We start from the raw sequence: 26,814 nt of genomic DNA, 5'->3' as shown, positions 1-26,814 counted from the left end.
TGCGATAGCACTTATCACATTGTATTAGTAATTATTTGTTTGTGTCAGTCTCTTCCACTAGACTGTGAGATCCTCAAGGGCAGGATATGTCTTGCTCCTCTGTGTCCCCCGGGGCCTAGCACAGTGCCTGGCCCTAGTAGGTGCTGAGGAAATGTTTGATGGATGAAAGTAATCTGATGCTGAGCCCTCTGACATCATAGCTGGGCACTGATGCCACAGCCCTGTAGTTGCTGCCGGTTACCTGATGTTGCTATCCTCCAAACCATGGGAAGCCTCCCCACCGTCTCCCTCATAGGACATCATGCTCTCTTCATTTTCCATGCCCATCCTTGTGTTCTCCGGAAGCATGCGGGGCTGTTTGGGTCTAATCCCACCGGACCCCACATCAGAGTCACTTCCACTTTCGCTTAGCTGGATAGCTGTAAAAAGAGATCGAATCTGCTTCATCAAGTGATAAACTTGACGTAATTGACATCTTTAGCTTGGTCTTCCAAAACCACTCACTCCCACAAATCTACACAGGCATCTTGCCTGTACTTACTCCTCCCCTCAGAGGCCTCTCTTTTAACTGTGAAGGGTCACAACAATGGCAAAATCTGTAGTTGGGAAATGAATTCAAACAATCATTTACTTTTTCCATCTCAATCCAACCTATCTTTTTTTTCCCCCTACCATCTCCTCCTATACTTTTTCTTGGAATATTCCAAATCAGAATGTTTTTTCTTCATTTTTCTTCCCTGTTGCCACACCTCACACTTCTTTCTCATCTTCAGCAAGTATTTAAATCAAAGCTGCTACTTAGGCATTGCCTTTTCCCCTACCATCTTTTTTACCTCCTGTACTGTATTTCTTCACTTCCTCTGAGACTATACAGTATGATCATCCTATGAATGAGTGCTTAGTACTCTCAGGTCTATTAATGGGACTTCAGTAAGAATCAGCATCTGAAAACAGCATGTGTGGCCAAGAGCTTCCTTGTCCTAAGGATGCTATCTATGGTGAGCTATACAAGAATAAAAACAAAGGAGCTAGACTTACCAGAAAAGGGATTATCTCCTTCTTCATCACTCCCAGCATCATCGTCATCATCCTCTCCTTCAGACATAAGCAAATCCTCATACAGGACACTGGCTTGAGGTTGTTGCACAGTTCCTTCCTCTTCATCTGCAAGATCACCATCTCCATCTTCACCTTCCTGAATGAGACCAATTGAGGGTAAGAGTCCCATCAACTGACCAGAAGCCACCACCAGCCACCCTTGCTGCCTCACAAGAATTTTTGTAGATAAACTTGTTTAGCTGGTTCCAAGTATTAAAGTCATACTGGGGACTCACTATGGAGACCTTCTAATATCACCGCGGGATTTGGCCTGTCCCGTACTTTGGGGGCTCCTATCATATAAGGGTATAATGTAACCATAAGCTTTCTGTAAGCATACTCACTGGGCCTGGAGTCTTAGGTTTCCCATCCTCCTCCTCCTCATCATACCCTTCAATATCTACATCAGAGTCTTCCTCGCCCAGCCTACCTCGGCCCTGGTGCATCTGAGTAAGGAACACAAATAGCACATCATTGAGGGACGTGCGTGTAGGAGGAGTTAACAAAGGGTTCTCACCCAGGATTGATGTTCCTCCCTGATATCCCAGCCAATCCCACTGCTAGTGGGGGCTGTTTACACAGCTCAAGGCATGTGCATTTTCCCCCACTGATTCTTTGGAAATAAGAGGTAGGGTAAAAACCCAAAGAACAGGAAGGTCTTTGGTCTACTCTTACTGTATCATCAAAAGGAGACTCTTCCTTTCTAACCCAAGCTTTCTTAGCTTGTGTTGGACTCTCTGGGATAGAAAAACCCTCCTAAGTTTTATACTCTTCTGTGGAACCTGACTGAGAACAGCTGATAGAATTTTCACATCAGGAGTTTCTTCTGGCACCTCTAGAACAGGCCAATTATTTTTTATTTAGTTTAACAAATCATTTTAATTTAGATTATAACATGCATACAGTAAAGCAGCAGAGCAATTATTTTGAACTCTGTCTTTGAACGCAGTTGGTCTTTCTAGTCACCTGTCAGGTTGCTCTGATGCCTCTTATACTTTCCACACTTGTGATGTCCCTGAAGTTCTGCTGTGCCTGATTCTGCCCATGGGAACAGACAGAAGACAATGCCAGTCATGTGACCCGCCACCATCTCACCTTGAAATCACATTTCTAAGCCTTCATTCCCAGGGCCAAAGGGCCCAGTCATCCTGATGTATGCCATATACCACCACCACCACTGCACCTCTACCCTCCATTCCCCAAGCATACTACCAATCTCACTAAAAGAAAAAGAACATCGTACCTGTGTTACCTGCTTTTCCAGAGTGGTAGTGGGAATATCTAGGACAGACATATTGCTCTCATCTTGAAATACAGAGGCATCTCGAGACATACTGAGGGATGTGTTGGTATCATACAAATCAGGAGGCTGTGGCACAAAACGTACAATTTAGCTTTTTTTGTTTAGGGAATTGAGGAAGAAATGCAGAGAACTCCCTTTAGAGCATTCACTGCAGAGAAAGGTCATGCAGAGCAATCCAGTTAAAGAGAAAACAGTTTGGCATAGTTTCAGGACAGGTTTTTGGGAATCTTACAAATGGGAATCTCTAGCAGAGAGGCATCTGATATATCTGATCAGAAGCCTGAAACAGAAGCACATTAAAGCTATGGGACAAGCCTATGTCCTAAAACCTTTCTGGTCAATAATCTAGCTTGTTCTAAGCCTTGTCTTAATGTCTATAGGCCCACCTTTTATGACCAGTGTTATATTTTGATTTAGAGACATTTAAGAGGAAATGAGGTAAAGGACTTTTAATTCTGACAAAAGCATGTAATGGTTTGACAGCTATGAGCTTGTTAGAGGATACCATGAGGCAAAATGGTGTGGTGAAAAACCACAGGCTTTGGAGTAAACTGCCCTGGATTTGAGCCCCGGCTCCACCACCTACTAGCTGAGTAACTTTAACAAATTACTTCATCTCTCTAATCCTTGGTTTCCTCAATGATAAAACATGGATGATAATGTCTACCTTCCAGGGTTGTTGTGAGAATTAAGATGTATGTGTAAGCTCCTTACCCAATGCCTGTTACTCAATAATAACTTCTCTTTTCCCTCCCCTGAAAATGACAAAGAATTAGCAAATGGACCATTCAGTGATAGGAGGGCAGGGAGGACTAATAAAGAGGAGGCTAGGAAAGAGTTAACTAAAAAACCTGGCTGAGGGTAGAAATATTATGTAGCTATTAAAAAAATCATGTCTTCAAAGACTATTTAGTGAAATGATAAAATGCCCATAACGTAAAGTGAAAAGAACAGGACACAAAACCATCTTGACCAATTTCATTTTGAAAGTGTCTATAAATGTACACTCACATACACAACACAGATTAGAAAGAAATACATCAAAATGTTCACAGTGGTTGGTTCTTTCTGAGTGGTGGAACTGATTACAGGTGTCTTGTTTTCTTCTTCGTATTTTCTAATTTTTCACAATGAACTTGTTACTTTTATCAACAGAAAACCCATATATGCTACTTTTTTAATAAAGCAAACATACAAGCAGGGAAGGCTGAGAAGAGGGCTTTGAATAAAGAGCAGGAAAACAGAATTCAAAGCATTACAGAACAGATAAAACAGCTGTGGAAGAGAAGGGAAAATCAGGGAATGAAATTCTGCAAAATCTTGTACTGTAGTATGGAATATAAGGAATGCTTGTGTGCGAACTGCAAAGCAAGCAGTTTTAGATAAACTGTTAAGCTAAATGTATGATGCAATGCAAGGTAGGCTGGAATAGTTGACTGAAAATACATGACTAACTACCACCATTTAGAATTTGGAAGTAATGTATGATTCCTATCATGTTTGTATACACCAGAATTGTATACACCAGTTAAACTTACACAAACACTCTCTAATAACATCTGGGTTTGAGAACAGTAATGAGTAAGGACAGTCACTCATGAGCCATCTTCCTCAAATTAAGAGGTCATGAGTTGGGCTTACTACCTCAAATTGTATATGTATGAGTGAAAAGAATGGTGAAGGGGTGAACTGGAATAACGAAGCAGCACATTCTACTATGGAGGCGCCATAGTGGTGCAGTACTTAAAAGTTATGGCTGCTAACCAAAAGGTCAGCAGTTCGAATCCATCACTGCTGCTCCTTGGAAACTCTGTGGGGCAGTTCTACTCTGTTCTATAGGGTCACTATGATTTGGAATCGACTCGATGGCAACGAGTTTAACACTCCACTAAACTACTCTTCATAGGGGACCCTTTAACTACACTAAACAATAGCTACCGCTCAGGAGGTAGAACAGCTGCCAGATTTTCCTCAGCTATTTCGGGTAAGGTATGAGGGGTAGGGAAGAAAGGAAAAAGATGACTTTTGGGTCCAAGGCTTTGACTTACCAAACAACTAGGCTTAGGCTTCTAGACTAGAGCAAACCATTTGCCACTTAGTAGCTAGACTCTCTTGGGGGAATGATGGCTAATACCCAGGCTTTAACTTACCAGAAAGGGCCTTGTGAAAGCTGTGGGCCTATTAGCAAATAGGGCCTTCCTGGGCAACATCACTCACCCAAGACCCCTTGACCCAATCTGCCCACACACTCCAAGAGCCTTTCCTTGTTCTGGGCCTGGAAGAAGTATCTGAGGGTTCTTTGTACCTGGCCCCTCAGTAACCTAGGTTTTGGGGTAAAAGAAAAAGTAAAAGAGAGATAGATAGGGAGAGATCACATAGGTTGCATTATCAGTTCAGAGTGAAACCTGGGTAGAATGAAAAAAAAAATGCCTGTGGATACTGGGAGAATTTAGCATTAAAACATTTGGCTAAATTTGAAAGGGCTTCTGGAAGGTTTATAGACAACTTTCACACAGTGAAGGAAAACAACATTTACTGAATGTCTACCATGTGCCAGGCACGTGAACCTATTTATGTTTACAACAACCTTCAAAAGCAGATTTTAGGAAAAAAAAGAACCTGAATTAGAGAGGTTAATTTAACTTCCAAAGATCACAAAGCTAACAGTAACAGAGCTAAGACTAAAGCCCAGATTCGTTTTATGCCAAAGCTCATGCACTTTTCACTCTATCATAGTGCCTCCAATACAGAAACTAAACACCAGTTATATTCTGCTAATTTCTATTCTTCAAATATCCCAGCCTTCCAAGAGTATATATGAAATATAAATCAGAGATTCAGTCAGAAAGGCTAAAAATATCTTATTCATCCTGCTCCCTAGTCCTCTGACTTGCAAATTTAAGAATATTATAATTACCTGTCTTCATTCACCAGGAGAGGGAGTCAATCCAAGAAAACGGGTGATATCTAGGCTATACGAAATACCTCTGAGGGAATGAATAACCAGGATCTACCAGGCTTTTTTTTTTTTTTACAGGGCTTAGCAGAAACCCTGGTGGCATAGTGGTTAAGAGCTATGGCTGCTAACCAAAGTGTCAGCAGTTCGAATCCACCAGGTGCTCCTCGGAAACTCTACAGGGTAGTTCTACTCTGTCCTATAGGGTCACTAGGAGTCAGAATCAACTCGACGGCAATGGGTTTTTTTATATGGCATGGGAATAATGTGGCCCGTGTCTGTAACTGAGAAGTCCATACTCTAGGGATGTCCTAGAGCCCCAATTCATGAACAAGAGAGCTCTGGAGACTCAAAGGATGCCTCTGGCCACAGCAGTCAGGAATTTGGTATTTCCAAATTCCTGCTTAAACAACTAAAACCCCCCATCCCACTCATTCACCCACAACTGCCTCTTCTGAATTCAACAAGGCCACCGAGACCCATGGCCCTCACTCACCTTAGCCTTTGAGAAGACAAGAAAGCACACGAAAGGCATATGAAGAGGAAGGACAGAGAAGAAGGGTATCTCAGTAAGTAGATCTGTTAACATGCTCCCAATTTCCCAAACCAATAAGAAAACTGTAAGAGGAAGTTCCTAGTCCTCAGACTAACCTGAGGTGTGTAGGGCCCTGGAGTCATTGGGTCCAGGCTTTCTAATTCTGCTTCCTCCAACGCTGCTTCTTTAGCTGTACAAATATCCTTCTCAAGTTGAGTCAAATGTTCATCATACTGAGAAATAAGGAAATCAATGAATTCATTAATTCATTATGAATATATAATTTATAATCAATTATTGATTCAAAATAATTTACGAATTCATACAACGCATTCAACAAGTGTTTTGGGCACTGGGGATACAAAAGTAAACAAAACAGGCCCCCCTGCCCCCCTAAAAAAATCCCTGTCCTTCATGAACTTATATTCTAGTGGCAAGATATAGATAATCAAAGTAAGGACATAGTATTTTACCACCTACCTCAGTCAATGTCTGGTAACAGACATTCACAATCTCCTGAGCAGTCTTAGTATACTGACTGTCAGGCCCTATAAATGAGAAAAGAAAATGCCATTACCTTTAGTCTTCACAGTTGTAGAATTTTATATTTTGTCACTAGCAGTAGGGTCCCATTATCCCAGGCCCAGAAAATCATATAAAGCTTTAACTTGGACTCTTGCTCTACTTTTGGGGGTGGAAAATGTCAAACATATACGAAACTAGAATTATATAATGATCCCCAAGTGCACACTAGCCAGCTTCAATAATTATCAACATATGGCCAATCTTGTTTTATTTATACTTCATCTATTTTCCATATTCCCCCAAATTATTTTGAAGCAAATTTCAGCATCATATCATTCTGTCCATAAATTGTTCGGTATGTGTCTCTAAGGACTCTTTTAGAAAATATCAGATCAAAAATAATTAACAATAATTCCCTAATATTAAATATCCAGTCAATATTCAAATGAACCCCAATTGTTTCACAAATGTTCTTTTACATTTGATGTCTTCAAACTAGAATTCAAATACAAGTCAATCTTTCACCTATGTACAGTTCTCCGCACAGCCGTAGTTGTTAAGTTGCAACCTGGTGGCCTTTAGGTCGATCCAGTTTTGTTTGGACCACATTAAAAAAATCCAGTTCAGACTGTGAAAATGGATTTAGTTGTACACCCATGATATACAGACTTTCCTATATGTAAATTATACCTCAATAAAAAGTTTTCAGGTAAGACATGTGCTCCCCAGGCTGCCATAGTTCCTAACAGGCCTGCTTAATTCATTTATGCCTGGACCCTGAAGACAAGTTCAGTTTTCAATCCCTGCCTTAAATGCTTTCTCACAGTCTTCACTATACCTGTTCATTCATTCATAAAACATTTTTGAGTGCCTTCTATGTGCCAGGAATTATATAAGGAAAAGAATAAGATATGGACCATATACTCAGGAAGTTTACAATCTAGTACAGTGAGACAGATATATAAACAAGTAAGGGGAATAAAATGCAGTAAAAAATACATACGGGGTTCAGAAAAAGCACAAAGGAGGAAGTGACCAATCCTGGGAGGGCAAGAGAAATTAGGAAAAGCTTCGTAGAGAAATTGAATCCACTGTTTATCAGGATTTAAAAAAAAAAAAGTACATGTGAAGCTTCCATGCCATACCTACAAGCTTTTATATTAACAAAGAAGTCTCTTTTAGGTAAAAACCTCTCACAAGTATAGGCAATCTATTCTTTAAAAGATTTAAAATAAAATTGTGGCCTTACACAAGCTGCCTGTGCCAAACACATACAAACTAAAAAGAAAACTACATCAGTTCTAAAGATATTTAGGATACAAATAAAGACAGCCAGAGGTGCCTCACAATAAAGAATAATTTGAGTGATACTATGAGTAGATTCTGACTCATAGCGACCCTACAGGAAGAGTAGAACTGCCCCCACAGGGTTTGCAAGGAGCAGCTGGGGGATTCTAACTGCTGCCCTTTTGGTTAGCAGTCGTAGCACTTAACCACTAAACCACCAGGACTCCTAGTTTGAGTGATAGGAAGACTTAAATTCAAGTTTCTAGAGTTGTAATCTCTTGAGGCCACCAGGAAGTTGGTCCTCAAAAAACTCATGGAGACAGGCTGCAGATGTTATTGGATAACCATACTTTACATACAGTATCAGAGGGTTCAAGGAATATACCTACTCCCTATTGTGCTCCATATTTGCACCTTTATATGATGATATTTGAGGAAAAAATCCATATTTACAGCACAGGCTTCTTTTCTGATCTTTGGACCTGTATATAGCTGACTGCCTACTAAAAATCTTCACTTGGCTGTCCTACCTCAATATAAAAACCAAACAAACAAAAAAACAAAACCAGCTGCACTTCATAGGGTTTTCAAGGCTGTGACCTTTCAAAAGCAGGTTGTCAGGCCTTTCTTCCAAGGTGCCTCTGAATAGGTATGAACTGTTAAGACTTTCAGTTAGTAGTCCAGTGCTTAACTGTTTGCACCACCCAGGGACTCTTCAACACAGCATAACCCAAACTGAACTCTACCACCTTTTCTTCAGAACTGCTTCTCCTACATTTCCTATATTAGACAATGACACCACCATTCACCCAAGTACCCAAGCCAGAATTTTGGATGTCATCTGATTTAGTTACCCTTCCAAAAATAAAAAAATTTTAATTATCAAAGTATTACATACTCACTTTTAAAAAATTCAAATACATTTTTAAGTGCAAACAAGTACAAAGTGAAAATTACCCTCTAAAGCTCCCTTCAGTAATTTTACTTTTCAAAGATAACCACTGTTACCAGTTTGGTATCTGTACTTCCAGCCTTTTAATATGTATACATGGAAATATACAGTTATTTTAAAAACATAAATAAGATCATCAGAGATCACAAACTAGCAGCCCCGTGGCCAGATCTGGCCTGTAGAGGGGCAGGTTTTGTTTGATACACAGCATTCTTATCAAATTTATATTAGATGCCAACATTTAAAAATTAAGAGATTAGACAAAATTTTTTGACATATAATCATATGTCCAGTTTCTCCTGAAAAATAAGAACTGGAAATACTTTATGGCAACAATTGACCTAAATAGTGACTGATCCCTTTAGATGGGGTACGTATCTCTAGTTCATCAGTCCCCACTTTACCTATTTCATTCATTTACATTACCTGTCTGGCCTCTCTATAGGATTTGATTTGTGATCCTTTGTAAATACACTGTTGAGTAACCTTAGTTTTCAACAATACATCTTGGATACCTTTTGATACTAGCATATAGAAATGTATATTATTTGGTAGCTAAATCTTCTATTTTGATAATTAAATAGTGTTCCACCATATAGGTGTAACATAATTTATTTAACCAATTTCCTATTGCTGGATATGTAGAATGCCCGTGTTTTTACAATTACAAACAATGCCACAAAGAACATTTGTACATATGCCTTGGCAAGCTTTTGCAGTATTCCCTAGAAGTGAATTTGCTTAATTAAAGGGAATGAACATCACAGTCCTCTAAAGAGTCTGTAAGGCACCCTGGTGGCACAGTACTTAACGTGAAAGGTCAGAGGTTCAAACCCATCAGCCGCTCCATGGGAGAAAGATGTGGCAGTCTGCTTCCATAAAGATTACAGCCTTGGAAACCCTATGGGGCAGTTCTACTCTGTCCTAAAGGGTCACTGTGAGTTGGAATCAACTCAACAGCAGCGGGGTTTTTTGTTTAGAGAGTTGGCAGAAATTTCTGTTTCCTCCCAGAGCATAAGAGTGCTTGGCATCATTTTCAATTCTCCTTATCCTTTATCCATACTCCCCACTTACAACCATTTATGAAAATATCAATGCTACCTCCTCAGTATCTCTAGAATCTATCCCCGTTTTTCCATTCTTACTGCTACTTACACCTCAGTATTTCTAACTAATGGCCTCCATATCTCACTCTCTTCCAATTCATTCCTCAGTCTACTTCCAGAATGTCCTTACTAAAACACCTGATATGTCCCTCTCTCCTTTTAAAGGCTTAGTGTGACCTAACAGGCCCTTCACGATTTGGCCCATCTACCTTTAAAACTTCATTTCTTACCACCCAATTCAGCTCCTACTCTGTGCCCACTCAATTATTTGCACTTCCTTGTCCAAGGTACTTTGATCTACTTTTGCATTTGTGTTCTCTGCTTGGCATTTCTTCCTCACCCTTCTCCACTTGGCTATCTGCTTGGCACAGTAGGTCCTCTATAAAAGTTAGCTATTAGTCGTCATCCTTCAAAATTCAACTCAGAAGTCACTGCCCCTAGGAGGAAGGCTTTCCTACCTCCCACACCAGTAAAAAAAAAAAAAAAACTTGGAAAGCCTGTAAAAGATGAAAACGAATTCTAATCCCAGAAATAACCACTATTATTACGTTAGTCTGTTTCCCTTCCAGTCTTTTTTATGTATATACACCTTTAATTAAAAAAGTATAATGGAGATATAAAATGTACACTTTTGTGTTCTGCTTTTCTCACTTAACAAGGTGAGCATTTTTGGTCATTAGTTTTCAAAGACCTTTTAACGATCACATACAATCCATCACATAGACGGCACTATAACTGATCATTCCCTTTAACCATTCAGGTTGTTTATAACTTCTCATTAATAAATTATTATGAACATTTTTATCTACATCTCTGATCAGGATAGATTATAATCTTACCATGTGCTAAGCACTTACATATTTTATTAACCCTCACAACAACCTTCTGAGAAGGTTATTATTATTCCCATTTTACAGATAAGAAAGCAGAGGCTAAGTTATGTGCTCAAAGTCATACTGCTATTATTTGTTGGGGTCAATATTCAAATCCAAGTCTAGCTGACTTACAAGTCTGTTTGCATAACTATTTTTAAGGCTATCAATGTGGTCAAATAGTTTCCAGAAATGTCTTAATATTTTATACTGCCAACAGCAATATGTGAGAACACCTGCCTCACCATACCCTCACTACCATTGAGTACTTCCATTAAAAAATGTTTTTAGCTTATCTAATAGGTGAAAAAATCGTATCTCTTTGTTTCAATTTGCATTGAATATTCATGTCTACTAGCTATTTAATTTTTGTCCTCTGTGATTTGTCTATATGCCCTCTGCTTATTTTTTCTATTACCATCATCTAGGTTTAGATACGTTCCTCAAAAATCTACCCTATGTCTTAAGCCAGCTATCACCAGGCCAAATAGCCTTTCTGTAGCTCCTTTTTTGCTTATTATTCGTTATAAAAGTTTTTTAGACATCTGTGAGCCCATCCACACTTCTACTACCAGAATTCTGATTGAGTAGTTTTACGTACTTTCAGGAGATAATACTGAAGAGATAATTAAGCTCACAAAGGGCATTTCCACTCTAATTTCCAGTGAGCAATGTAAAAAGAACATGAAGAAAGTAGATTTTTTTCAACCCAACCCAGAAGGAACAAAAAATGGAAGGCTCATCTTCTACCACTGTCCTCAATGGAATACATATGTTCAAGTCTAGTTCCCTGAACTTGCCCTGTTCCTTCATTCCTTCATGATACTGAATATTCTGTTCTCTGCCTAGAATGCCCATTTCCTAACCTATCTTTCTGGGTGTTCCCTACCTCTAATTCTCTGTCTCTACTATCCTGGCAAATTTACAGCCACACTACTTGGATAAGCTGCTAAATATTGCCGGAGAGAAGTCATATAATCCCATGGATTCTTAGGTGAGACCTCAGTATGCTAGGCAATTCTCTCAAATGCACTTAGCTCCCTCTTCTGCTTTTCTTAAAGAATTACTCCATTGGCATATCTATCTCCCCAGACCTCTCCCTCTAAACACGGTCCTCAACATTCTCCTTGCTTTCTAGTTCAAAAAATTAAAAAACACAGGGCATGAACACCCTCAAACTTTTTCCCCAATACATAAAACTTGTTTTATCCACATTCATCCTTTCCTTTCCTTCTTGTCTCAGTAAAATAAGTCTCCTTCCTCCCATCTAAAGCCAATCATTTTGCCCATGCTCTGTATTCCAGCTTCTCTCAACTCAAGGACCTCTACTCCATTAATTATCCCTTCTCTCTCTCACATCTACTTCTTCCACTATTAGCTCTCTTCATGCTAGACAATCCCCGAATCTATTAACAGGCTAATATACTCTAACCCTAAGGTACCCCACATCCCCCTCTAGTGACCATCCTATAGCTCTACTCTCCGTCACAGCTACCTGTTACCTGTTGCTGTGGAGTCGATTCTGACTCATAGCAACCCTACAGGACAGAGTAGAGCTGCCCTAGACGGTTTCCAAGGAGTGGATGGTGGATTTGAACTGCTGACCTTTTGGTTATCAGCTTGAACTCTTAACCACTGTTCCACCAGGGCTCCCCATCACAGCTAGGTTTCTTGAAAGAGTAGTCTCTACTTTCTCCCTTTCCATTCACTACCGAAACAACTACAATCTGACCTCTGTTCTCCCACTCCATTGAGTTCTGGTCAACGAACTCCATATTGTTAGTTAAGGGGGCTTTCTCATTTTACTGTCTATCTTACCTGACTTTTTTTCAGCAATGTTGTTCACTCCCTTCCTTGACATTATCTCCCTCTTGAAATCTGTGACAGCATTCTCTCTTACTTTCCTTCCTCCACTTCCTTCTCCACATCCTTCGACAGCTGCTTCTCTTCTGCCTATCCCCTAAAACACCAGTGTTCTCTAGGACTCTGCCCTCTGCTGTTCTTCTAACTCTACATATGATGCCTTAGATGATCTTGTTCTCTTCCCATGACCTTCAAATCTCTATCGAGGCCAGACCCATCTTTTGAACTCCTGAACATCCCTACTCAAACACAACATATCCAAAACCAAGCTCCTCCCCTTTCCTCTCAAATCTTTATGTTCTATCCCCACCCCCATATTCTCAAACTAGCATCTAAGCCAAAAACTTTGGTCTTATCCTTGCCATTCCTTTATCTTATTCAATTCCTAGAAATTCTAACCTCCTACGTATCTTTGGAGTTCGTCTCTTCTTTATTCAGGCTCTAAAATTATTTCTGCCTCATTACTGAACGAGCCTAACTGGTCTCCCTGCGTCTCACATTTCTCCCCCTCTAATCTATTCTCTACACTGTTATTAAGATAATTTTTCTGAAATGCACATCTGATTGTCATTTCCCTGCTTAATTCCTTCAATACCTTCCCACTTAGGATAAAAAACTGTTAAGTTTGGCACATAAAGCCCTTTATGATTTGACTCCTGCCTACCTCTCTAAACACACAGTCAACTCGCCAACATGTACACGTAACTGCAACCCCGACAAACTTGTTTCTCAAACCTACCGTGTCATTTCAGGTCTCTGTGCCTTTATATATTGCTGTTCTCTCTGCCTAGAACATTCTCTCCTCTATACTGTTTGCTTAGCCAGCTCTATTTGTCTTTCAGAACTTAGTTTAAGAGAAAAAAAACCCTCTTCCAGAAAACTTCCTCTAACTCACTCTGATTTAGATATTCCATTTCTGTGTTCCTGCAGTACTACTCTGTGCATACTTCTAGCATAATATTTATAATACAGCATTTTAATCTTTCTTTTCTATTTCTCCAATTAAACTATAGCCAATCTGGGAACAGGGACCATATCTAATTTGACTTTATCAGTGGCAGCACATATTAATGGTCTCAGTAAATGTTTGCTTTACAAGTGACTTATTCAAAACTAATCTTTATTAACTTCTTTGTGAAGCCTTCCCTAACCCTCAGGTTAAGATAACTCTTTCCTGTCCTCTAGTTTTACTTTGTAAATCCTTCTATTACGGCTCTTGTCAAGCTGTATTTTTACTCTCTCCTTCAAATGGATTGTGAATTACTTGAGGATAGTGACGTCTTTCTTTTTAGTGAATTAAGTAGCTAGCACAGAGCCTAGCACATATTATTCAATCAGTTCATATAGTGAGCAAAACTCCACGCTCCAAGGAAGCTCTCCATAGTTTATTGTCACGTATTTCCCTAAGCTCTGTCTTAAGGGCCTGGGACACAGGTGAGTTTTTACATCTCAAGGAAAAGTAGTAATGGTTCAAAGTCCAAAGTAATGTCCATTTGACTTTTATTCTCATCTCACTTTTCTGTGCTTTCCAAAATTTCAAAAAGTAAGGGTGTATTATTTTTTTATTATTAAAAGTTAACAGCAATTTGGAAAAGGATAGTGAGAATGACTGCACGACTTGAATGTAATCAATGTTACTGTAAAAATTTTGAGAGGGTATATGTTTTGTTATGAATGTTTTTACCACAATAAAATAAAGTTAATAGCAGGCTGTGCAGAATGTAATATACTCATTAAAAATAAGTGCCTGCTTTAAATAAAAACAATAATAAATCACCTGATTGACTCTTCTGACTACCACTGCTCAAGCCTGCTTTGTACAATTAAATTTTAATAACAGTAACTAATGCTGGATGGATTAAGGATGGTTAGATTGATGGATGAAAGAGAAGGAGGGAAAAAATGGAGAAATACCCACCATTGTACTTAACACTGTTGGCCAAAATAAGGTTTACGTCATCTAGAAAGCTGTCCCGACTCTGATACTTGTGCTTGGAGATGTTCTGTAGTTAAAAGAATCAGGCACTCAGATACACATAAAAGTCACTTGATTCCAAAAAGGGATTTTAGATCAAATCACCTACCTTACGTATAGTCTCTAAATCCATTGGGTTGACAATCACTTTGTAATAATCTGGAACAAACTTCTTATTGACTGGGTGATGAAATGGCCAGGACTAATTTTAAAAAGAGCATGAGAAATTAAATGGAAACTACTGTTTGTACTAGAAATTCTCAAACTTGGTCAGGGCACAAATATCCCAAAGACTCTGACAAAAGCTATGGACCCTTTTCCCAGAAAAACACACAATCATATAAACCTTTGTATATAATTTAAGGAGTTCACAGATTCCTTCAGGGGACTCCTATAGCCTGATACAGTAAAAACCTCTGCTCTATACTTAAAATTAAAATTCCTTATTCCCCAGTCTCATCCAGAAGCTTCAAAGTATTACGCATTATCACATGCCTATCATGGTGCAAACAGTTAACACACTCAGCTGCTAATGAAAAGATTGGAAGTTTCAGTGCACCCAGAAGTGCCTCACAAGAAAAGCCTGGTGATCTTCTTCCGAAAAATCAACCACTGAAAATCCTACGGAACATAGCTTTACTCTGAAACACTTGGAGTTGCCATAAGCTGAAACTGATTCAATGGCAAATGGTACAGCAAAAAAGAAACCTCAGTTCAGAATTCCTGTGGAGGATCATTACAACAAACGACCCACAGAGTCAACACGGTAGCGTTGCCATGAAGTTGTAAAAGACAAAAAAGTAAAACAAAAGACAACAAACACTAAGTAATTATCATTATTGTCATTTGTCAAAAATCACCTTGAAATCAAAAGCCTCCCGTTAGCTGGCATCCTAAATTCCCTCCAGGGTTATTAAAGAAATATTCAAACACCGAAAGTCAGCAGGAAGTGAAGAAGCTCTCTATAGCCACAGGCAGCAAAACGGTAAATATTTTTAAATTATATACTAGTTTGAACTAACATAGACCACCCCCAGACTCCCCAACATACATATACATGCATGCCTTATAGTCCTTCCCTTTCCCCTGTATTATCCTCACAATATTTAGCACAGAGATCACTTACATCTGGAACTGCCATCATTTTTTGGGTGACAATGTTGTCCAGAATGAAAGAAAATGCCACTTGGTCATCATCATCCAGCAAGGGGTTGATAGCTTTCTCCAAACGAGCCAATTTGTCTTCTTTCTGAAGTAAAAGAAAGCAAAGCAATGGCAGAGGTTTCCTTGAAGTGTAATCACCACAGAAAAGTTAAGGATAATTTAAGGTTCAGCTGTCTACTGTACTTATCCCAGAAAGTTTAACTTCAAATTGTCTACTATTCAGTTCCAGGCAAAAAGTCCAGATAAGAGAAATGATTGTTCCAGTGAGAAGAGTCAAAAGGGATGTGCCAACTATTCCTTTAGGTATTCTGTGTTCTATTCTTGTAGATATCAAAAATATACACCTCTGGGCATCAAAAACAGCTCTCACAACAGAAACATCTTCACCAAGTTGGCTTTTATTATCATATTCTCAGTTTTTGCTGTAAAACTATTGCTAAAAATACTGTGCATTACTGTTGTTTAGTGACTTTTGTGTAAGGGGACTTAATCCAATAAATTCATTTCAGATGCTGTACTAGTAAAAAATGTGTGTTCAAGTTGCTCCATATCCTTGCCAATACTTACTATTATGTTTTTAATTTTAGTCTTTCTCATGGGTACATAGTGGTATTTAACGGTGGTTAAAGCAGACCCTCAATGAGATGAATTGACACAGTAGCTTCAACAATGAGCTCAAACATAGCAATGACTGTGAAGATGGCGCAGGACCAGGCAATGTTTCACTCTGTTATTTATACGCAGGGTCGCACTGAGTGTGAACCGACTAGGCGGTACCTAACAACAACAACAATGGTGGTTTAAATTTGCATTTCCCCAATGATAATCAAGCTGAGAATCTTTTCTCATTTATTGGCCATTTGGTTATACTCTTTTGTGAAATGTCTACTTCAATATTAATATAATCATATTGTGTTTTTGTAAGCTTTTAAGCTGCCACAATATTTTTTTGGTACTCCAGCTGACTTCCTATGAAGTTATTTTCCTTGATCTTTTCAAGAGTTAAGTACTAGATCTTAATCTTAGCTCTACTATTTAATAGTCAAGATGCCCAAGACAAGAAATTTCCTTCTACAGATCTCAATTTTCCCATCTCCAAAAGGAAGGGAATGTACTATATGATTTCTAAAGTCCCTTCCAGCCCTCACATACTAAAGACCTGCTACTCCCCATATTACTCTTCCTTTTGTTACATTCTCAACTCTGTACCCTTCACCTTCAAATTCCACTGTCTTTCTTTCTCTCATTCTTAATGTCTTACATGTCTTACCTCTTTGAGTTTTTCGTCACAGAGATCCAGCATGGATTGAGAGATCTGGGTCAGTGAGTGCTTTGGCCCTAAATTATACAGGAACAATAAGAGATGGGACCATTAAAAACAGGAGGCAAGAGCTGCCACCATCCCTCCATCCTTTCAATATGTTTAGTTAAAACCAGATGCGATCAAGTTGATTCTGACTTACGGTAACTCCATGTGTGTCACAGTAGAACTCTGCTCCATATGGTTTTTAGTAGTTGATTTTTCAGAAGTAGATTGCCTGGCCTTTCTTCTGAAGTGCCTCTCAGTGGACCTGAACTTCCAATTTTTTGGGTAGCAGCCAAGAGTGTTAATCATTTGCACCACCCAGGGACTCCATGTTTACTTAAGCACCTAGTATGTGCTGGACACCAGCCTAGCTGCTGGTTTAGACAGACACCAGTCTTATCTCCATTTCTTAGTGGTGAACACATAGTAGGTACACAATATGGATGGATGAACTAATTTTTAACGCTTCTTTTTGTATGCCTACTGCTGAAACTACTGCCTTTAATACTTTAAAAATGATACCATGGATGGGGAATGACAATTCGTTTATGGATGGCGGAAGAGATCAATACGTGATTCATAATCCTTCCACACATTTATTATACTCTTCTCTCTCATTTTGTATACATGTTTTGACAACTTCCATAGTACAGTTTTAAAAAACTGAGTATAAATGCAAACGGACAAATTTAACAGTTGCTGTGAGATAAGGACATTACAATTAAATCTGCTTATTGGAGAGGAATGGCAAGGCTTGTTGTGACTGACATTTGAGCAGAGTCAATAATGAAGTGTAGAAGTTCATCGGGTAGAAAACAGGGAAAGACATTCCTGAGGGAGGAAAAAGTATGCAAACACACAGAAGTAAGCAAATTCATGAAAACATCAAATAGCACATTTCACACTAGGAACCACAAGAAGTTCGGTACAACTAGAATAAAAGTGTGTGTGGAGGAAGGACAGGAAATGAACTTGGAAAGGCAAGAGGGACCATATTACAAAGTTCTCGCAGCCAACAGAAAGCCATTTTTCAAATTTGTGTTTTACAAAAACATCCTGTCAACAATGTCAGGAATTAAGGTGAGAAGCAGAGGGCAAGTCTGCAAACTGCTGCAAGAGGTCAAACAAGAGATGACAAGGACTTCAACTAAGACAGAAGCAACAGAGACAGAGAGAAAGAGGAAAGGGAATGGTTCAAGTAAAATTTAGAAGATAAAATCTATGGGACTTGGTGATTTTTAAGAGTGGGGAAGAGGGAGAAATAAATGTTAAGATTTCTAGGTTGTCGACTGCCCTGACAGGGAACACAACAGAGAACCCCTGAGGGAGCAGGAGAGCAGTGGGATACAGACCCCAAATTCTCATAAGACCAGACTTAATGGTCTGACTGAGACTGGAAGGGCCCTGGTGGTCATGGCCCCAGACCTTCTGTTGCCCCAGGACAGGAACCATTCCCGAAGCCAACTCTTCAGACAGGGATTGGACTGGACAATGGGTTGGAGAGGGATGCTGGTGAGGAATGAGCTTCTTGGATCAGGTGGACACTTGAGACTAGGTTGGCGTCTCCTGCCTGGAGGGGAGATGAGAGGGTGGAGGGGGTTAGAAGCCAGCAAAAAGGACATGAAAAGAGAGAGTGGAGGGAGAGAGCGGGCTGTCTCATTAAAAAAAAAAAAAAGAGTAATTGGGAGTGTGTAGCAAGGTGTAGATGGGTTTTTGTGTGAGAGACTGACTTGATTTGTAAACTTTCACTTAAAGCACAATAAAAATTATTAAAAAAAAAACATTTCTAGGTTGTAGAACTAGACAGATAGGTGGTAGTGCCATTACCTAAATAGGTGATCAGGCAATGAGTTGCCACTAGGGCACTGAAAAATGGACATGTCTGGCAGGCAACTGAAAACATGTGTACAGAGTTCAGAAGAGGGATTTGGGCTAGAGATTAGGGATATCCGTATACTTATGGTAGCTGAAGCCATAAAAATGAAAAAAAGAAAATCATCCAAGAAACAATACAGAATGAGAAGAGCGGTATGAAGAGGAAGAACCAGAAGAGGAGACTTAGCAGAATAAGAAGAGTAGGAAGCGATTTAAAAAAGTACTCCTGGGAAAGGGAAAGGAGTATTAAGAAAAAGTGATTAATAGTGCCAAATATACTGAAGTTCAAGAAAGATATTTCTAAGCGCATGAAAAGATGTTCAACATCATTTTAATCATTTTAGTCATTAGGGAGACATAAATCAAAAACCACAATGAGATACCATTCCGTGGCTACTAGGATGGCTATAATAAAGATGGGCAATAACAAATATTGGCAAAGACATGAAAAAAACTAACTCTCATACACTACTGGTGGGAAAGTAAAATGGTGCAGTTGCTTTGGTAACAGTTTGGCAGTTCCTCAAAAAGTTAAACATACAGTTAACCATATGACCTAGCAATTTCACACCTAGGTACATACCTCCCAAAAAAAAAAAGAAGCAAAAGTCCACACACAAGTTTGTACATGACATGTTCACAGCAGTCATTATTTATATTATCCAAAAAGTACAAACAACCCAGGTGTCCATCAACTGAAGAACGGATGAACAAAATGTGGTATATCCATAAAATGAAATATTATGTGGCAATAAAAAACAATAAAGAATTGATACATGTCACAACACGGATGACCCTTGAAAACACGCTAAGTGAAAGAACTCACACACAAAAGAACACATACTCTATGATTTTATTTATATGGTATGTCCAGAATAGGCAAATTTATAGACAGAAAGATTAGTAGTTACCCAGGGGTGATGTGGAGGGTAGAGGAGGAATGGGGATTAACTCCTAACAGGGTACAAGGTTTCTTTTACTGGAAATAAACATGTTCTAAAATTAGATTGTGGTGGTTGTACAACTGTGTGAATATACTAAAAATACTGAATTGTACACTTTAAATAGGTGAACTCTATGGTATATGAATTACATCTCAATAAACTTATTTAAATAAAAAGTATTTCTAAAATGTAGCAACTGATTCAACAGTTAGGAGGTTTCTAGTACTTTAGTATAAGGCAACTGCAGTGCTCTAAGGAGTGAAAGGGACGTGAAGAAGTGGAGAGGAGTGTATGGAGCATGGTGGCTAAAAGCACAGGCTATGGCATTAGACACACCTAGATTCACATGTCTACTCTGACACTTTTTAGTTATGACCTCCTTCGTTACGTTATTTAAACACTATAGGCCCATCTATTCATCTGTAAAATGAGGACTATAATAGTACCCATTTTAGAGATTTCTTATGGTGAAATAAAAAAGATAATGCAAGTAAAGTACTTGGTACTGCTGGTGATACTACTACTACTATTACCAGCATTGGCATACGAGGAAGAGAGAAGAGTTAGCTATAGCGGGGTACAAGGCGAGGTGGAGGTTATAATTTTTAAATTTCTATTTTTTTTACTAACATCTCCACCTGCATCCCATAGGTATTTCAAGCTATATACTTTAAAATTCAACTCTTACCTTCCCATTTAATTTTTGTTTAAGTAATTATCTGTCAACCTGAATGACAGCTGGAACTAACATAAATTTATTCTTTAGATCCCTTTTGTGTCTGGTGTTCTGCTAAGCCTTGGGAATACAAAGATGAATAACACAAGTCTGCCTAGGAGGTCACAGTGGTGGGAGAGTCAAATATGTAAGTAACTATGGCATAATACAGTAAGAGCTATAAAAGTTGATTAATTGTGCTGGGAAGCACGAAGGATGGAGAAATAGACATTATGGGCAATTTGAGTAAGTCTTCATGAAGAAAAACCAAACCAAACGAAACCCGTTGCTGTCAAGTTGATTCTGACTCACAGCAACCCTACAGAACAGAGTAGAACTGCCCCATATGGTTTCCAAGGAGTGCCTGGTGGACTGAAACTGCTAACCTTTTGGTTAGCAGCCATAGCTCTTAACTACTATGTCGCCGGGGTTTCTGAAGAGATGATATGAATTCACCTTGGAAATATGAATGGAAATTCACTACTGAAAAGGAAGAAAGGACATTCCAGGCAGAAGGTAAAGACATGAAGAAATAGCATGGGCTATTTAGTGAAATATAATGGTCAGTGCAGCAGGAGTATATAAGTGGATATGGATCGGGGAGGGGGGGGTCACTCATTAGAGATGAGACTAGACAAACGGGATATAGCCTGCCTGGGAAAGGTCTTAAAATCTAGTGACTTTCAATGCAAAATTGAAACAACCCATCAAAATTCCAACAGCATTCTTCACAGAAATAGAAAAGTCAAGTCTCAAATTTATATGGAAGGAGTAAGGACCCTGAATAGCTAAAGCAATCTTGAAGAAGAGTAAGGTAGGAGGACTCACACGTCCTGATTTCAAAACATACTATAAAGCCACAGTAATTAAAACAGCCTAGTACTGATATAGTAACAGACAGAAAGCCAGTAGAATAGAATGGAGAGTCCAGAAATAAATCCACACATCTACGGTCAACTGATCTTAGACAAGGGTGTTAAGTTCTTTCAAAGGCGAAGGAAGGGTCTCTTCAAAAGGTGCTGGATATAGTTCATAAAGGGATGTTCTACATCCTAGTTTGATGAGTAATGCCTGGGGTCTTAAAAGCTTGCAAGCAGCCACCGAAGATACAACTATTGGTCTCTACTTGTCCAGAGCAAAAGAGAATGTAGGAAACCAAAGACTCAATGAGGAAACTACTCTACAGGACAAATAGTCTACACCACCCACAGCCTCTCACCAACTCTGAGATAAGATAAATTAGGCAGTGCCCAGGTACCACTACAAACTGTTCTCATCAGGGCCACAACAGATAGACCCTGAAAGAACGTGAGAAAAATGTGGAACAGAACCTCAAATTTCTAAAAAACAAAAATCAGGTTTTTGTTGAAACTGGAGGACTCCCTAAGACTACTACCCTGAGATACTCTTCAAAACTTAATGGAAACAAACCCAAGGCCACCTTGTAGCTAAAAATAACAGACTGGCTCACAAAACAATGAATATCGCCTGTAAGCACTGTGCTCCTTTAAAAAACCACCTATATGAGACCAGACAATTTACTTTAAAACAAAGATGAGAATGCAGGAGGCAGGGAAGCTGGATTAATGGAAATGGAACAACCAGAACAGAAATAATGAGAATCTTTATGCATTATGAAGAATGTAACCAACGTCACTGAACAATTTGTGTAGAAATTACTGAATGGGAACCTAAACTGCTGTGTAAACCCTCACTTAACACAATAATATGTTTTTTTAATGGTGATAGGGGCCAACATGGCACCCTAGACAGTTGTACCATGCCTCCCTCTCAGTAAAGACTTGAAAAACTAAGTAAAACATATACAAACATCAATACTGGAATTCTAAGCATCAAATGAAGGGATAAAGAACTAGATCAAACACTGAATGGAAGAAGAAACTGACGGAACACAGAGGATGAAAGATACAGAGTAGAGGCCCCCTGCCAACTAACACGTGGTACAGCACTGCCATCTTAGAAAACAGCCAGCAGCAACCCTGGACATGGACTACGGGGAGGCAACTTCACAGAGCTCCCAACAGGAGACAGAGCACCCAGTAACCGGAGAAATACACTTTCCCACCACTCACCCTTCTGCCCCACATGCCACATCCTTCCCCTTCCCGTCAGACCCCCGGTCCACCCCACCACCACCCACCATCATACTGTCCCTGCTTTTTTCCCTCTTTTCTTTCTCCCTCTCACTTAGCCCCATATACCATCTCCCACACCTCCTACTGACTCCCCTGCACTGCTACGGATAGAAGGACCCCAGTGCTCAGGCCTGCTGACACAATGGGTCTGCATCGCCCTTCCCCTCCTACCACTCAAGCAGCTGCAAAGCAAGCCCATACCACTCCCCGTCCGACACCTACACCCATCTGGCAAGTGGTTGTGAATGCTCTCACACTGCTCAGCCAACATCAGGAGGCAGACAGTGCCTGCCCAGTTCACCCTCAGCCACCTTGCTAAACCAGTGAACAGTGAAGCGGGCTCACCCTTCCTGCAACTACCCCGCCCACCCGGACAAGGTGGTCAGCGCTACCGTGCCCACAGACAAGCAAGCAGTGAAGCATGCCTGGCCTGCCCTGACATATCAAATAAAAAAAAAAGGACCAAAAAAATGAACATACAATCAATAAATAAAATAATAGCTTAGTATCACAGACACAGCAGACAAACAGAAAGAATCCTAACAGAACACTATAAACAAGTGTACTGTGACAAATTTGAGAACCCGGAGGAAATGGACAAATTTTGAGAAACATGCTACCTACCTAAACAAACACAAACTGAGAAAGAAAATCTGAACAGACCCATAACAAGAGATGAAAGAAGTAATTAAAAAACTCCCAACAAAGAAAAGCCCTGGCCTGAACGGTAATTCTAAAAAACTCCCAACAAAAAAAAGCTCTGGCCCAGATGGCTTCACTGGAAAATTCTACCATTCAGAGAAGAGCTCACACCAGTACTACTCAAACTATTTCAGAGCACAGAAAAAGAATATTCCCAATTTCATTCTATGAAGCCCGCATAACCCTGATACCAAAGCCAGGCAAAGACACCACAAAAAAAGAGAATTACAGACCAGTATGTTTCATGAATATAGATGCAAAATTCTCAACATAATTCTAGCCCACAGAATTCGGCATCATATCAAAAAAAATACTACACCACAACCAAGTAGAATTCATACCAGGTATGTAAGGACGGTTCAACATTAGAAAATCAATCAAGGTAAATCTACCTCGTAAATAGAAAAGAATCACATGATCATCTCAATCAATGCAAAACAGGCATTTGATAAAGTCTGACACCCATTCCTGATAAACACTCTCAATAAGATAGGATGAGAAATGAAATTGCTCAACACAATAATACATTTATACAAAACAAACACCAACATCATTCCGAATGCTGAAAGCATTCCCCCTGAAAATGGGAAGGCAGAAAGGACCACATAAACCACAGACTACATCAGCCTGAGACCAGAAAAACTAGATGGTGCCTGGTCACAACCGATGACTCCCCTGACAGGGAACACAACAGAGAACCCCTGAGGGAGCAGGAGAACAGTGAGATGCAGACCCCAAATTCTCATAAAAACACCAGACTTAATGGTCAAACTGAGACTAGAAGGACCCCAGAGGTCATCGTCCCCAGACCTTCTCTTAGCCCAAGATGGGAACCATTCCCAAAGCTAACTCTTCAGACAGGGATGGGACTGAACTATGGGATGGAAAATGATACTGGTGAAGAACAAGCTTCTCGGATCAAGTAGACACATGAGACTATGTTGGTATCTCCTGTTTGAAGGGGAGATGAGAGGGTAGAGGGGGTCAGAAGCTGGCCGAATGGACACGAGGAGAGAGAGTGGAGGGAAGGAGTGTGCTGTCTCATTAGGGGGAGGGCAATTAGGAATGTAAAGCAAGGCATATATTAATTTTTGTATGAGAAACTGTCATGATTTGTAAACTTTCACTTAAAGCACAATAAAAATTAAAAAAAAAAAAAAACCAAAGCAAGTACTTCCACTTCTAACCAGACACTTTAATAAAAATACCCACCTGATTGAAGGAAAAAAAAATTACAATGAGATACCATCTCACCCTGACATTACTGGCACTAATAAAGTTAAAAAAAAATGTTGGAGAAGTTGTGAGATTGGAACTCTTTTGCATGGCTGGTGAGAGAGTAAAATGGTACAACCACTATAGAAAATGATACGGCACCTGCATAAAAAGCTAGAAATAGAAATACCATACAATCAAGCATTCCCACTCCTACGAATATATTCTAGAGAAATAAGAGCCATCACATGAATAGACATATTCACACCCATGTTCACTGCAGTATTATTCAGAACAGCAAAAAGATGGAAACAACCTAAGTGCCCATCAATAGATGAAGGGATAAATTAGGGTACATACACACAATGGAATGCCATGCAATGATAAAAAACAATGATAAATCTATGAAACATCTCATAACATGGATGAACCTAGAGGGCATTATGCTGAGTGAAATAAGTCAATCACAAAAGGACAAATATTGTATGAGACCACTATTATAAAAAACCAAGAAAAAGTTTATACACACAAAAACACAATCTTTGATGATTACAAGGGACAGGAGGACTGGAGAAGGGAAATCGCTAACTAGGTAGTAGATAAGTGTTAACTTTGGTGAAGGAAACGACAACATACAATATAGGGGAAGTGAGCACAACTTGAACAAAGCAAAGTCATAGAAGCTTCCCGGACACATCCAGGGGCCTGAAGGGACCTGAAGGACCACATCACTGAGGCTGAGAGCTGGGGACCATGGTCTCAGGGGACATCTAGGTCAGCTGGCATAACATAGTTCATAAAGAAAATAATCTACATCCTACTTTGGTGAATAGCCTCTGAAGTCTTAAAAGCTTGCAAGCAGCCATCTAAGGTACATCTATTGGTTCCATCCCATCCACAGCAAAGGAGAATGAAGAAAACCAAAGACACAAGGAAAATATTAGTCCAAAGGACTAAGGGACCACATGAACCCCAGTCTCCAGCAGCCTGAGCCCAGAAGAACTAGATGGTACCCAGCTACCACCACCAGCCGCTCTGACAGGGATCACAACAGAGGGTCCCAGACAAAGCAGGTGAAAAATTTACAAAAAATTCAAATTCACACACACACACAAATGACTTACTGGTCTGACAGAGTCTGGAGGAACCCCTGAGACTATGGTCCCTGGACACCCTGCTAACTCAGAACTGAAGCCACTCCTGAAGTCTGCCCTTCAGCCAAAGATTAGGCCTATGAAACTAAACAACAACAACACACATAATAGACGTACTTCTAAGTTCAATCAAGCAAATATGTGACCAAATGGGCAACACCTGCCCAAAAGCAAAGATGAGAAGTCAGGAAGGAACAGGAAAGCTGGATGAATGGACACGGGGAAGCTGGAGTGGAAAAGGGGAGAGTGCTGACACAATGAGAAGATTGCTGACACAATCAGAAGATTGCAACCAGTATCACAAATAATTTGTGCATAAATTTTTGAATGAAAAACTAATTTCCATTGTAAATGTCCGCCTAAAATACAATAAAATAAACAATGGTAACAGGAAAATAAGATTTCCACCCACAGAAGGATGAATCAGGATCCTAGCCTCATACCATACATAAAAACCAATTCAAAATGGATCAAGGACCTAAACGTGAAAACTAAAACCATAAAATTCTCAGAAAAAAACGTATGGACAAAGTTATCAGACCTCCTGTTTCACAATGAGCTATCAGAACACAAGCAGCATAAGGAAGAGCAGGTAAATGGAACCTCATGAAAATTAAATACTTGTGTTCATCAAAGAACTTTATCAAGAGTGAAAAGACAACCTAAAGTTTGGGAGAAAATTGGAAACCAGACATCTGATAAGAGCCTCATATTCAAAATACATAAAATACTTCTACAAATGAACAACAAATAGACAAACAACCCAATCAAAAAATGGGCAAAGGACTTGAACAGACATTTCACCCATGAGGATATTTAGATGGTCAACAAGCACATGGAAAAATGCTCCTCGTCATTAGCCAGTAGGCAGATGCTACTCAAAACCACAATGAGATACCACACCTCACCCCCATCAGAATGGCAATGATGAAAAAAAAAAAAGTTTAACAGGTGTTGGTGAGGTTGTGGAGAAACAGGAACCCTCATCCATTGCTGGTGGGAATGTAAAACGGTACAGCCACAATGGAAAACAGTTTGTCGATTCCCCCAAAAAGTTGAACAAAGAGCTACCTACCCCATGACCCAGCAATCCCAGTCCTAGGTATATATC

General features: G+C 39.6%; 1 protein-coding gene across 12 annotated transcripts in view; it reads right to left on the bottom strand.

Moving 5' to 3' along the window:
* The window catches only part of TAF1 (TATA-box binding protein associated factor 1), a 73,690-nt gene that overhangs the window by 4,310 nt on the left and 42,566 nt on the right, over positions 1–26,814 (bottom strand). For 5 of the 12 annotated variants that reach the window (XR_010319800.1, XM_064278537.1, XM_064278535.1 and 2 more), the window contains exons 29-38: positions 16,907–16,974; positions 15,599–15,721; positions 14,582–14,674; positions 14,416–14,500; positions 6,373–6,440; positions 6,009–6,125; positions 2,342–2,467; positions 1,443–1,544; positions 1,039–1,195; positions 242–419 (exon numbers count right to left, since the gene is read on the bottom strand). Coding sequence is in view for 11 of the 12 variants with exons in the window: in XM_064278537.1 (XP_064134607.1) it covers positions 242–419; positions 1,039–1,195; positions 1,443–1,544; positions 2,342–2,467; positions 6,009–6,125; positions 6,373–6,440; positions 14,416–14,500; positions 14,582–14,674; positions 15,599–15,721; positions 16,907–16,974 (1,117 nt within the window). In the remaining variant the exon portion in view is untranslated. Of the gene's footprint in view, positions 1–241; positions 420–1,038; positions 1,196–1,442; positions 1,545–2,064; positions 2,137–2,341; positions 2,468–6,008; positions 6,126–6,372; positions 6,441–14,415; positions 14,501–14,581; positions 14,675–15,598; positions 15,722–16,906; positions 16,975–17,220; positions 18,513–26,814 lie in introns of those variants that run through there. The other 7 variants (XM_064278540.1, XM_064278542.1, XM_064278538.1 and 4 more) reach the window with 6 other exon arrangements.

Source organism: Loxodonta africana, chromosome X, assembly GCF_030014295.1.
Source record: "Loxodonta africana isolate mLoxAfr1 chromosome X, mLoxAfr1.hap2, whole genome shotgun sequence".
NCBI lineage: Eukaryota > Metazoa > Chordata > Mammalia > Proboscidea > Elephantidae > Loxodonta > Loxodonta africana.
Note: the sequence above shows the minus strand (reverse complement) of the source record. Positions and strands in the feature narration are given on the sequence as shown.